At 40.3% G+C, this 14531-nt stretch overlaps 1 protein-coding gene across 1 annotated transcript in view; it reads right to left on the minus strand.

Moving 5' to 3' along the window:
• The window catches only part of COL25A1 (collagen type XXV alpha 1 chain), a 195500-nt gene that overhangs the window by 94501 nt on the left and 86468 nt on the right, over positions 1-14531 (minus strand). Inside the window, exons 9-10 of the mRNA XM_075929187.1 lie at positions 12331-12357; positions 9155-9199 (exon numbers count right to left, since the gene is read on the minus strand). Of these exons, the coding sequence (XP_075785302.1) occupies positions 9155-9199; positions 12331-12357 (72 nt within the window). The remainder of the gene's footprint in view (positions 1-9154; positions 9200-12330; positions 12358-14531) is intronic.

A 14531-nucleotide genomic window follows, 5' to 3' on the forward strand; every position in this document is an offset into this window, starting at 1 on the left:
TGAGCAAAAGCACTCAATTTGTCCGAATCCAGCTGCATTCCATGTTTGTTAATTATGTGTTCTACACATTTTATGTGCTCCCTTCCAAATTCACATTTCTCATTCAGAGTGAGGCCAGCATGTTGGAAGCATCTCAAAACTTCAGAGAGTCACTTATCATGTTCATTTTTATCTCTGCCATATACCACTTCATCTTCCTGGCAAAGGATGCCAGGCAAACCTAACACAGTCTGAAAGATTCTCTAGAGTTCTAGTGCTGAAGATATGCTGAATGGAAAAAAATTAAAACAGGACCTTCCAAAAAGCATTGTGAATGTCACTCAGGGTACATCTACACAGCAACATTATTTTGAAATAACTTAGTCTATGTCTACACAGCAGGCAGTTATTTTGAAATAATGTTGAAATACTGTCAAGCTAAAGGACTTCTTACTCCGACTCCTGTAACCCTCATTGTACGAGGAATAAGTGAAGTCAGAGGAAGAGTGCTCTATTTCGAAATAAGTGCTATGTAGACGCTTCCAATTTTTAAATAAATTATTTCAAAATAAACTACTCAATTGATGTAGCCCAATTTGCGCGGCTTATTTTGAGTTAAGCCCTGCTGTATAGATACACTCTAACAATATAAGTTCTTTAGAAAGGAGGATTTGCCAGAAGCCCGCTGTAGTACCTAACTCAGAAAATTTTGGCTTCTGATAACTGAAATAATGTTTCATGTCTGGACAACTGCATTTCTTCCCCTTTTGGTATTCTCACCATTTTATCAACTGTTGGGAGTTGGTCACATCCACTCTGATTGAACTGGCTTTGTTAACACTGGTCTTCAGCATAGCAATGTAACATTCCCGTCTTTGTATGTACAGTATGTAGATATCGCTACTAAACCAAAGTTTCCACTTCATGAATCTGATGAAGTGGGCTCCAGCCTACAAAAGCTTATGCCCAAATACATTTGTTAATCTTTACGGAGTCAGAGGATTCTTTGTTGTTTTTGCTGAAACACAACTGCCCCTCTGAAACTTGCAAGAAGCATGTGTCTTTCTCTATGGATGCGTTTATTAAGGTGTATTAGATCCACACAACTTCAGATTTTGCCACTGGACTTTAATACTAATACTAGGGAAACATTGTGTAATATCCCAAATGCATCGTTGAATTCTTCTGACATCTTATAAGCTGTGGGAAAGACATGAAAAGGAACCAAAGGGAGTCGAAAACATATTTCACCTTGCAGATGCTACATGCACTGCACGACTGGGATCTAAAATCAGGATCGTTCAGCAAAAATTTAGGTGGGTGGCTAATCTAACTTTTGTGGCATGTGTTGAATTTAAAAGAAAAGAGTAAAAAAGAAAGAAAAAAAGCAGCCTCTTTCATGTCAGCATAATTTTGGTGTGATGAGAGGCTTTTGGTAAAGCATCTGGTTGATTTTTTCCCTCCCCCTGAGAGGAAAAGTTTGTCAGTGCTGCTATATTTTTCAGTCACTAGAATGTAATTAATTTTAAGGAAGAGGAAATACAAGAGGCCCCCAAAACCTAATCCAGTCTAATTTTACTGTAAAATACATAAACGAGGACAGGGGGGGAAAAGTGGTTTCTCAGACATGTTACTGTGATTTTCATTTCAAGCAAGGGTTGAATTACCTCCTTTCAACTTGCTTTTCATTCCCCCCCAAAAAAGGAACTTAAAATTGTTTGTTTAAGGACTGGAAATCTCTCCTGGCCCACTCACCAGGTGAAATTAAGTGAAAAGACTCTTCAACAAGGCTCAGCTGGCCCACAAAGTCGTCTGAGAATTTGTGAACTATACTCAATGATGTTTCCTTTCTTAGTATTTCTTCTTTTAATAAACTGCAGTTCATACAACATGATTTTTGTACCTGAAAAAAATACTTTAAAGAAAATCTTTTAAAAATATGTATCCTGTGTAATAAAATAGTGCTGGAGAAGAAATGTATATGCATGAGAGTAATAATAAATAAGCAATCAAAAAGGTAATAATAAATCTGCACACCCTCAGTCTCTAAATCTCCTAACATATTTAGAAGAAGTAAAATTCTTTACCAAACTGCTATTGAATAACTTGGTCAAATTATTGAAGCAATTTAAAGTGAAATGATCTACGCTGACCACACATTTTGCTTTCAATTCATCCTTTTCAAAAAAAATGCCCCGGTAATATATAAATAAAAACAGGGGGTTAACCTTTGTAGGTGGTGAAGAAGGGAGGATTTATGTACTGGAAGAAATTCTGATTTAAAGCTAACGAGAATTACACAGCTCAAGTAAGTCTCCAATCCATTCATGGGAAAGTAGATTCCTTCAGGCAAAATATGCTGCAGTCTTTACTTAGACAAAACTCCTACTGGCTTCAAAAGTCCTTCTTGCTGGAGACAACAGGAGTTCTGCTGGAACTATGGCTTTTCATGTTATCTGAAAAAGTTTAACCTTTTGGCACCAAAATATGAGCACTGGGACCCACTTGCACAATTCATTGGCAGGAACAGGACTTTATACTGCACAGTGTATTTATTGTACATTATATGTGTCTTTGTGTATGATTCCTTGCAGAATCTCAATGATATTTTAGTTTAGCTTTTCAATATTGTCTCACTAATAAATGGAGTGTATTAGTCATTTCCTGTAAAGAGTTGCAACTTGACACCTTTGTGCTACATTAAAGTAATTCATTTTCTTTCACAATAAACAAATAGTCAAAGGCTATGAAAAACAATTGTGGTATAATGAGAATATTTGTTACTATATTTTTTATTGTAGATATCTATAGCTTTGCTCTATGATTTAGTTGCTTAATTTCGTAATACATTAGTATTTAGTACATTCTTTCTTCCAGGTCAAATGTAAAGTGTTTAACCTGAATGAAAACGTGACGACACCTTTTTGGAGATATATAACTATTTAAGAATGAAAATGGCACAACTACTGAAGGAAATCAGAACATAAAACCATGAATTGAAAATGTCAGGCTCATCTTTGAAGTACAATTTCAATTTGATGAGTATCATGTAAAAATCCATAACTTTTTTCCCCGTGGAAACTGCATATTTATTTTTTCCTTTGTAACGTATGAATATCACACCATACAAGTAACATTCAGAAGGTAGTTTTACAAATTGTGAAATCACAAAATCATATCTTTTGCCTACAGCAAAAGGACAGACTGGTCTCTTTGATGTATTATCTTAAAAAATATTGGCCACAATCCAGCAAATCCTCTCACACATAAGTAGTCCAGTCGAAAAAAATGTCTGTTTGTGCAAGTAAAAACTATTTGCGTGAGTAAAGCTGTGGTCTCAATCCCCTAAAAATAACCTTATAAGAAGTGAATCATCAACCAAATATACATTACAAGCTTTGTTATTGGGAACTCATGAGGGATGGGGGTTGCTAGTTAACGGAATGTGCCGGATACTCAAGCTTATTGCTCTGCCTCACCCAGGGGCAGACGACTGTTTTGCAGGGCCCTGGGCAGCGTAACTCCTCGGGGCCCCCCCTTTGCCACGGCACATGCGTGGGGCTTTTTTAAGCGCGGAGCACGGGGCGGCCGCCCTGTTCGCCCTGCCCTATATCCACCCCTGGCCTCATCCCTACTTGGAGGAAACTGCAGCAGCCAACCCCTGCCACCTGGGAAGGCCTGGCGACTCTTTCCCTTCCCTCTGATCCACAGAGCCATCCTACATGGCAGGCAGATGAGCGGGCCAGCTGCCCAGGAGTCCTCTGGCAGATCAGCTCCCAACAGCTCAAGGCAGATTGAGGGGAAGTAGGTGACATGACAATGACATCATTTGGCAGTGCAAGCTGTCAGAAGCCCCGCAACGGCTGGACGCATGAAGCCAAATGGCTGGACAGGTGGGAGTCAGGCACATGCCTGAAGATGGGGGGATATAGTGGCTGGAGCAATGCTGGTAAACCAAGTTTTCTAGATATTCAAGTACTGGATAACAAAGCTTTTATTGTCTCAAAGGGGTAGTTGTGTTAGTCTGTAACTTTAAAAACAAGTAGCCTTGTGGCATCTTAGAGATGAACAAACATATATACTGTATCATGAGCTTTTGTGGGCAATATTTATTTTCTCAGATGAGCAAAGTGGAGAGAAAAAACTTACTGTAGTTCAGTTTGCCTGGGCTTAACCCTGTTCTTCCTTTACAACTGAGTACGCCAAGTTTTCAAAGATGACGTTACTAATTTTGCACCCATATGTTGGTAGACGCGCCTGATAACACTTAGGGTAAGTCTAGACAGCGGCTCTATTTCAGGATACTTCTAGTACCCTGAAATAGCATTTTCCGTATCTTCACAGTGTGCCCATTATTTTGAAATAGCTTTCGAAATAATGGGCACGCTATTTCCATGTCCCTGTAAATCTCGTTCCACAAGAATTAAGGGATGTGTCGGAATAGCGCTCGATTTCGAAAGACACTTGAAATAAGCTATACAATTGCTTATTTTGAGCTACGGGTGCAGTGTAAATGCACCCTTAGTGGGCAGGCTATCGGGTGACAAACACCATGGGTGTGTCTAGACTACATGCCTCCTTCGACGGAGGCATGTAGATTAGCCAGATCGGAAGAGGGAAATGAAGCCGCGATTAAAATAATCGCGGCTTCATTTAAATTTAAATGGCTGCCCCGATCTGCCGATCAGCTGTTTGTCGGCAGATCGGGGGAGTCTGGACGCGATGCCCCGACAAAGAAGCCTTTCTTCATCGACACAGGTAAACCTGGTTTCACGAGGCTTACCTGTGTCGATGAAGAAAGGCTTCTTTGTCGGGGCATCGCGTCCAGACTCCCCCGATCTGCCGACAAACAGCTGATCGGCAGATCGGGGCAGCCATTTAAATTTAAATGAAGCCGCGATTATTTTAATCGCGGCTTCATTTCCCTCTTCCGATCTGGCTAATCTACATGCCTCCGTCGAAGGAGGCATGTAGTCTAGACACACCCCATTTGAACATAGAAATCATGCACTGGCAATCAGTGTCTGCAGTCTATTATCTGTGCCCGTAAGTGACTATGTCTGCACAATTGTTCTCTCATGAGCACAGGTACAGAAATGCTGATGCAACATCTGAGAGACTTGTGGCAGGTTTGGATAATTTTTGGTGGTGCCCAGAACAGGTTCATGTTCTGCCCCTGGTGCAAGAGAGGTGAGGGGTTGGGCTCTGGAGGGATTTGGGTGCAGGCTCTAGGAGGGGCAGGGAGTTGGAGTGCAGGAGGGGTTGAGAGAGTCGGCACTTAACGTGGGAGGTGCCAGCTCCCAAAAGTGACAACACACCAGTCTGGCAGCGGCTCGGCACTTGGGGTGGGAGCAGTGTGCAGTGATACACTTCCCAGGGGCTGCAGGCACATGCTGGCTGCTTCTGGGAGTCATGTGGAGCAGGAAGCTGCCTTCGCTCCACTGCACTGTCAGTAGTGGTAGTGGTAATGGCTAGGGACCCCAGGCCCTTTTAAATCACCTGAAGGGGTTTGGAACGGGTCCCATATGAGGAGAGGTTAAAGCTACTGGGACTTTTCAGTTTAGAAAAGAGGAGACTGAGGGAGGATATGATAGAGGTATATAAAATCATGAGTGGTGTGGAGAGGGTGGATAAAGAAAAGTTATTTATTAGTTCCCTAAATAGAAGAACTAGAGGACTCCAAATGAAATTAATGGGTAGCAGGTTTAAAACTAATAAAAGAAAGTTCTTCACACAGCGTGTAGTCAACCTGTGGAACTCTTGCCAGAGGAGGCTGTGAAGGCTAGGACTATAATAGAGTTTAAAGAGAAGCTAGATAATTTCATGGAGGTTAGGTCCATAAAAGGCTATTAGCCAGGGGATAAAATGGTGTCCTTGGCCTCTGTTTGTCAGAGGCTGGAGAGGGATGGTAGGAGACAAATCACTTGATCATTGTCTTTGGTCCATCCTCTCTGGGGCACCTGGTGCTGGCCACTGTCGGCAGACAGGATACTGGGCTAGATGGACCTTTGGTCTGACCCAATATGGCTGTTCTTATGTTCTTATGACAGCAACAGGCGGGGCCGTGAGAGGCACATGGGGACAGCAAGCAGGGTTAAGGATAGAGCTGACCCAAATATTGGTGGAGCTGAGCCCCAGTATTTCTGAAACCTGGGCACCATGGGCTCTCATAACTCACAGCCCCTGATCTGAAACCCCCCATGAAAAATTTGGTTGATGGTATTTTAACATTTCTTAGCTCTTCCATATGCTGATTCCAAAATATTTTGTCCTTTGCTTTCTTACAATAGATAACACTATTAGGGCAAAATTAGGTTCATGTTTTACTAGCAATAAATTACTATTAAATGTTAATTATTATCATCAAATCATATGGATCCTGTACTGCAAATTATAATGTTAAAATGCTGTACTTCTTTGGTTAAGAAAAACTCATTTAAAATAAGTGATCAAAAACTTTTGAGTTATTGCTTTAGGTTTTTTTTTATGTGCATAATACGATCTTTATATACAATGGTTTGTCATCCAAACACAGTGAATCAATTATATTTTTTCCTTTTGGTATTCCCTACAAGCGTTTTTAAAGTTTGGTAGGAAAGTTAGTGTTCATGAGAAAAACAGATGCATAGTACTGTCTAGAGCCAGGCCAGGCATATTATGTAAACTTCCCAACCCTGTACAGCCAACAGATTTTAGTGCTGATGTGAAACACTCCTGCTGTTTTAGTCAGAGGCCTCTCTTACACACAGAGACCATCAGTCATATTGAATGGTAAGTCAGTTCGGTGATGGAACTAAAAGATTAGGACTACCAAATTGATTTCACTAGTGACCACAGATAAATCCCTCCTCCTCTCCCAGCTGAATAATGGGGGAGGGGGGAATTATTTCCCTCCAGATGTAGTATTATGCATTTTGCCACCATGAATCTATGTCCATGGTCCCCACTATATTACACTTATTATTCATTATTTACAGCTAGTAGCACAACAATGTGCTAGGCACTGTAAAAACACCAGAGAAGACATGCTCCTTTATAGCAAGGCATTAAGCCACCAGAAAGAAAAAAACAAACTGGGAAAAATCTTTTGTTTTTTTTTTCTTTCCCATAGATATACTGTCTAAAGTTATAAACTTCCCTCTGACAAACTTCCATTTAGCTCCCTGAACCTGCAGAGCTTGACATTATCTATAGCAGGGCTGATCAAACGGACAGAACTTTAGAGCCACCAATGACAATCTTCAAAAGTTTGAGAGGCAGGGTGTGTCTGACAAAGCTCAGAGTTTTAGCCCTGCTCCTGCTGAAGTTCAAAACCCCAGAAGGCTCACCTCATGGGTTCTGAAGCCTGGAGAAGTCAGAAGCAATTCATAGGGGAGCATGTGGGATCATGCCAAATGTTCCCTCTAATTTTGTCCATCCATGTGTGGATTCTTTCCATCCATGTGTGGACTACATTTTGTTATGTGCACCGGTGCTTGTGTTAATGTTTACCATCCATAGAAACAAAAAAACTAGTTATGGGCACTCCGCTAATCAGCTGGACAGCAGTTGCATCTCTCCTGAGTGGCCACACAAGCGCACAGCTTACAGGGAACGCTGGTCATGCCCATTTACCCCCTGATTTCTGCTATGGCTTGTTGGCACTCCTCCGACACATTGGGCCAGAGAGCTCCCTCCTTGCATGGCAAACTGGGAACTGCTCTCGGCCTGCACAAAGGTGGCAGCAAACAGCTAGGAGCTGCAGGGAGAGCCAATGCTTTTGTTGCTACTTCTCATGGAACTCCCAGCCGCTTGCCACGGCCTCGCCACGTGGAGCTAACACTTGGCAACTGAAGGAAGGAACCACTGAGGGTAAGGGGGGGATCTGCCTAGAGGGATGTGATTCAAGCTGTTGATGTGGGGAGTGAATGCCCTCCAACTCTCAGCAGACACCAATTGTCACTGCCCCACCACCCTGCTGTAGGCAGAGACCGCTGGTACTAGTATGGTAGGGGAGACTGGGGGGACACGGAGGGCTCCGTGAGTCACACTTTAACTGTAAAAGAGCCACCTGAGGCTCCAGAGCTGAGATTTTGGGCATATCCGCTCTATAGAAAAAGCCAACTACAGCTGTCTGCAGCAATGAAGGAAGAAGTTAATTTCTAGGTTCAGATTTCATAGGTGTCTGGCAGATGGAGGGCACAGCTCATTGAGGGCTTGATCCTCAGAAAACAAGCATGAGCCACTTTACTCACATGAGAAGTGTCATTATCTTGAATGGAAATACTCATGGGAGTAAAAATTGCTCTCTGTGGGACTGGAACCAACAAAGAGCTATAAGATTCTATTTTTTCCTGTATGTCTAGAAATTTAAGGCTGTTTGTTGTCTTAATTTAAGTGTAAGGAGACTTTCAAAGTACACTTTCTTGTAATCAACAGGACTGTATTTGTTTCATCTTAAAAGCTTTTTCTCCTTTCCTTTCCAGATCCCACAATCTTATTATACTCTTTATTCAAGCAAACTCCCACAAACTTGAATGGGAATTGTGTCTGAGTAACATAGGACTGGGACTGCAGCATTTGACTATATATAAAATGCAAACTCTCCAAAACAAACTTCAATTTAAAAACTAACAGTGACATTGTACATATTTACCCATCTATTTTCTTAACAACATTACCATTTTGAACAGAATCTTTGTCTATCTATCTTTGCTTACTTGTTTTATGTGTATTTTTATACCCAATCATTCATCCTCATATATATTCCCTGGGAGTTCAGAAAACTAAAGTTTCATTTTATGAATTGGGTAATTAAAATTGTATCTAATGAGACAAAGAGACTGAGGATTTGTCTACGTGAGACATTTCCATTTAACTAACACTGGTGTCTTTAAAAACTGATTTAGTTAAATTGATGGAAACCCCTGTGTGAACGCTCTTAGTCTAGCTACACAGTGACTTATTTCAGTTGCACTTAAACCTATTACACTAAACCAGAAAAGACCTGTCAAACAAAAAATAAGAGTATCCACAGAGCCTTTGGCACCATGTTAACAAAATCCATTAAAATAACATCTTAGGTTATAGTAGTACAGTTCTCTCGTAGAAAAACTCGGACATGCTTTAGAAACTAAAGTAACTAGAATATTTAGCACTGAAAAAAAGAAGGCCAAAAGTTTCATATTGAACTTACCATATGTCCATCTATTCCTGGAACACCAGGTACTCCAATAGAACCCTGGTGGGAAACATAGACTGGGGCTTAGTAAGTTTAACAAATTATAAATTGTCAGCTGTAAAGTTAAATGTAAACTTTAAAGAATTATATGAACACATATGCTTGCCATAAGTACAAAACGTTTGAAAAAATAATCAGCATTGGCTGACAAAGAGCTATTTTCACTTGACCTTCTGCACTAACGAGAAGTGTCCTAGCGTTATAATTTTTGTGCTACTTGATGTCCTACTTCATCAACCAACTTCAAATGGCTGAGTATATTGTAACGTTCTGAAGCCATCAGTGCAAACTAAGACATTTATAATTCATTTCCCCTGACCACTTTGTATGAATATGGAAGTCTGAGCCCCCTAATCTCAGGTTTGCACCTATATGATAAAAAACATTCATATCAGGAATCATGTTCCAAAGTTACTAACTGGTAGCACTGATCTATCTTTAGTACTTTTAAGTGATAAGCTGGAATAATTCTGTCTGGCACTGTAAGCAATAGCCAGCCTTTTAAACTACTTAGTTTCACTTACTACAATCAAAACTATAAAAACCACTATAGAGCAAACAAGAAGCAGATGTGAAGAAAGAATTAAAAAGAAATTGACTCTGAAATGTAACATTGGAAGGATCTTTCTTTCTTTTTTTATATAAGGCATTAGCACACATTCAGACTTTGGTATGATGCATTGTCTTTTTGTAGTATCTTGTGCAACTGTCATTACAAATTTTCAGTGATAACTCAGGAGGTGAGGAAACAGCAGTACAGTATGTGCTGATGCAGCAGTCTTTTTTCACAGTAAGTTTCAGCGAACAAGTAAATTGAAACCATCAATTTATCTCTCACTTATAAACATATCCCCAGCTTAGATCACAGACTAGTTTGTTCTAAAAGGAAGGGAATTGTCAATGGTGAAGTGTACTGCTGCCCAGCAGGATCCTTTCAAACAATTCTAGAGTCTCCTGCAAAGCCATTCATTTGGGTTCCCTTTCTACAAGATCAAAGAATCAGTAAGGGACCGTCTCCCATCCAACCAGCTATTCACATCAGTTGGGATGTTCAGTCCAATGGTAGAAGTCCGGGGATATAGAAATCATTAGAAAATGTATCCAATACTGGTGTAAGCATTTATGGATAAGTGGGGGTAGGAAACTAACGGATGGAAGATTCCTGCTAAATAAGAAAAGAAGAAAATGTGTCATATGACCAGGCCACAGTAAAGGAAGAGATATCCTGAACTTTCAGAAAGCTACAGCTCTTGTCTGGATAGAGCTGTGTGAGTTAGTCAGAAATTGTGTGTATTCCATACAAGGTGGCATATCAAACTAGCACTTCACCCTTTTCTACTCTGCTATTGCTTGATGCAAACAGCCCATGAATACTAACCAGCAATGGGGGCATTAGAGAACACACAGGATACATCTGCACAACAGCGTTATTCCTGAATAACACAGTCCGCGTCTACACACAAGCAGTTTACACACAAGCCGTTATTTTGACATAATGTTGAAATAATGTCGAGCTGGAGGACTTCTTACTCCAACTCCTGTAACCCTCATTGTACCAGGAATAAGGGAAGTCGGGGGACGAGTGCTCTGTCTCGAAATAACAGCTGTGTAGACAGCGCCAAAAGTTGAAATAAGCTATTTCGACTTAAGCTACACAATTAGAATAGCACAAGTCGAGTAGCTTATTACGAGTTTAGTCCTGCTGTGTAGACATGCTCATATTCTTGCTGTTCCTCCCAAAAAAATGGAGGTCCAGGCATAGGCTCAGAAGGGAGTTAAACCATCAATCTCTTAATAAAATGGTTAGGGTTTTTTGTGTTTTTAGTATGGACCTTTCCTTGGTTGATACTGCTGATTTTTCTTAGGATATTACAAGACGTTACAATGCATAAATAAAACAGGTTAAAATTAGCATATGCTTAATCACACAAAAGGATCTCAGATTTTCTAACATTAAAAAATAGTTTTGCTGACGTTAAGCATGATATTAGAAAAAGTGCAGGAAATAGAGCAAGGAAATAGTGCAGCTCCCAACTCCATGTAAGTCTGAAGGAGTGGTGTTAAAATGGCAATAGGAGGACTAGGGTAGCTTTACAATTTCACACACTGTCTATCAGAGATTACATTGCTAACTATACAATGCTCCCCTCTCTATCCCCAGGACTTGATCCTGCTCCTATTCATGTCAGTGGAAAAAGTCCCATTGATTTCAAAGGTGCAGGAAGAAGTGTAAGGAATGTAGTTTTTACCTTCTTTTGTTTGAACCAATGCCACACAGACAACATTTCAAAGAATGCTGTGCCCGTGACAGTCTCAGAAACAGAAAATAGAGAATTATATCGTTCTCACCTGTGAAGGGGTAATTATTCTCTTAGGTTTTCTTTATGATTTTAAATCATTAAATGAATTTTATTAGACTTCTTCAACAATATGGTTTATGTTCTGAAACCATTTATCAAAAATTTTGGCCTTTGTGATAATTGAGTGACGTGCTGGCAAAGTGCCATCTACTAGTTTTCATTACCGATAGATTTAGCATTGCTTGAATGGTTCAGTCTCATAAATCCTTGGTTCACTCCATCAAACTGCAGTAGTCCATCCTGATGAGTGTAAATAATGCTGAAAGCATTCACAGGAAGTCAGTTGTCAGGTTGCCATAGAAACAGGAAGACACCAGCAGGCCACCTGAATACAGCCAACTGAACACCATTTATCAGCAACACCTACATCCTTTATTTCCTTTATGGTCTTTTTTGGTCATATGGCACTGATCTACTTGAGTAACGACATGCATTCAATTTGAAACTTTATCCCCTACTTTTCACAGTGTTTTAAGTTTGGTTTCATAGTTACACAGTACTTGAATAAGAAAATTATAGTGACCTTTTCACCTGCAAATTCAGCAGACAGATTGAAAACAGTCTGCTCTGCATTGCTTGAATTTCCTATAATGGGGGAAATCAGAAATCTTGTGTCTCACATTATGTAGTTGTATTTTCAGAAACAAAATTCACAGACTAAACTAACTGCTCCAATGTAATGTACGGTAGCTAATTCCATTCACCTCTCTTGCTTGCAATTTGGCACTGGGAAGTATAATCACTTTCACAGTATTGTTGTTTATATCATACCTTTTGTCCTGGAGGTCCCTGAGGTCCCTGAAAAAGGGAAAATAATTCAATTAGCATAATAATGTAGCCAATTTAGGCTTAAATGACCAATTAAAAATGTCCCATTGTGTAAGCATTCTTATGCTCGACTGAAACCAGACGATGTTTTGGATATCAAGGAAAAGTAAAACTTTCTGCTGGAAATGTACAATGGATCTTTTCTCCTCTCTTTTGGAATAGCATTAACTGCAGACTGGAAAAAAATCAGTTTTTCCCCTATTTTCACCTTTTATATTCCATTCTGTCTGTCTGTTCTTATAGCTGCAAAGGTGACAGTGTTCAGAAAGTTATGGCTTTTCTGCCTTTGATACCAGCTAAGAGACAAGTATGCTTCCACAGCGAAATACCTACACTATATATTTGCTGGGCAATGTAAGAGAAAGATTTAAATAATGCACATAAACTCTCCTTCTCCCCCAAACCACACCTCTTTTAGTCCAAGACCAGTAACTGAGCAAATCTGCGTAAAAATCATAGCATTTGTGGGACTTTTATTGTGCTTTTATTTTTCAATACAGTTCAAAAACACCAACCAATTATTCTTAACACCACCCTTGAGAGGCAGGGAAGCATTATGATTCCTATTTTACAGATGATCAGAGAGGTTAATGGGCTGTTGTCTTTAAAAAAGCACTTAAACATCTGCTTATTGTTAAGCATATGCTGAAGTCCCATTATGGGACTGGTGGGCTCTTGGTTCTCCACTCCACCCAAGTGGAGCTTGGCTGCAGAGGAGAGGAGAGGCAGCAGGGAAATAGTGCAGCTCCAAGACCCATGTCTGTAGGCCTTGGAGGAATTTAGACTAGCTCCAATGGAATTCCTTCCTGTATTCCTCTTCCTTGGCAATGGTCATGGGGAGGTGGGGACAGCTGTTACAGAGGCTGGTTCTGCCACCTCATCCAGCCTTATACTCATGGGCTGTGTCTAGACTGGCAAGTTTTTCTGCAAAATCATCTGTTTTTGCAGAAAAACTTGCCAGCTGTCTACACTGGCCGCTTGAATTTCCGCAAAAGCACTGACGATCTCATGTAAGATTGTCAGTGCTTTTCCGGAAATACCATGCTGCTCCCGTTCGGGCAAAAGTAGCATCAAAAATAGCATCCCCTATAAACTGGGGACATGCTGTATAGCGCACCATACCCCTCAAAAATGAAAACAGTAATACCATAACAATGAGTTCTGTAAAGGAAGCCTGAACCCAAACCCCTTAATTCTGATTGTAAGGGTAAAAAACAATTTTGGAAGACCAAAGAACAGATATGTTGGGTAGTGCAAAGGTCCATCTAGCCCAGCATCCTGTCTTCTGACAGCAGCCAATGCCGGATGCCCCAGAGGGAGTGAACAGAACAGGGAGCCCTCAAGGGATACATCCCCTGTCACCCATTCTCAGGTTCTGACAGAGTCTAGGGGAACCATTTTTACCCATCATGGGTAAATAGCCATTGATGGATCTATCCTCCATGAATTTATCTAGTTCTTTTTTAAAACCGGTTATAGTTTTGGCCTTCACTACATCCTCTGGCAAAGAGTTTCACAGGTTGACTGTGCATTGTGTGAAGAAATACTTCCCTTTGTTTTAAACCTGATGCCTATTACTTTCACTTGGTGATACCTACTTCTTGTGTAACGAGTAGGAGTAAATAGCAGTTCCTTACCTACTTTCCCTACACCAGTAATGATTTTAGAGACCTCAATTCATACCCTTATTAGCCATCTTTTTTCCAAGCTGGAAAGTCCCACCATATTAACCTCTCTTCATATGGAAGTCATTCCATATCCCTAATCATTTTTGTTGCCCTTTTCTGAACCATTTCCAATTCTAATATCTCTTTTTTGATATGGGGTGGTCACATCTGCATGCAGCATTCAAGATGTGGATCACATCATAGATTTATATAGAGGCAATATGATATTTTCTTTATTCTTAACTATCCCTTTCTTAATGATTCCCAACTTTCTGTTTGCATTTTTATTTTATGTCACATATATTTTATACATTTTTTGTATCTTGCAGTGTTGTTGTAGATGGGTTGATCCCAGGATATTGGAAAGATGAGTTGGTGGAGGTAGTATCTTTTATTGGACCAAAATCTGTTGGTGAGAGAGACAAGTTTTTGAGTTACACAGAACTGAAGAAGTTGGTCCAATAACAGATATTACAG

The sequence above is a fragment of the Pelodiscus sinensis genome, chromosome 5 (assembly GCF_049634645.1).
Source record: "Pelodiscus sinensis isolate JC-2024 chromosome 5, ASM4963464v1, whole genome shotgun sequence".
NCBI classification, from domain to species: Eukaryota; Metazoa; Chordata; order Testudines; family Trionychidae; genus Pelodiscus; species Pelodiscus sinensis.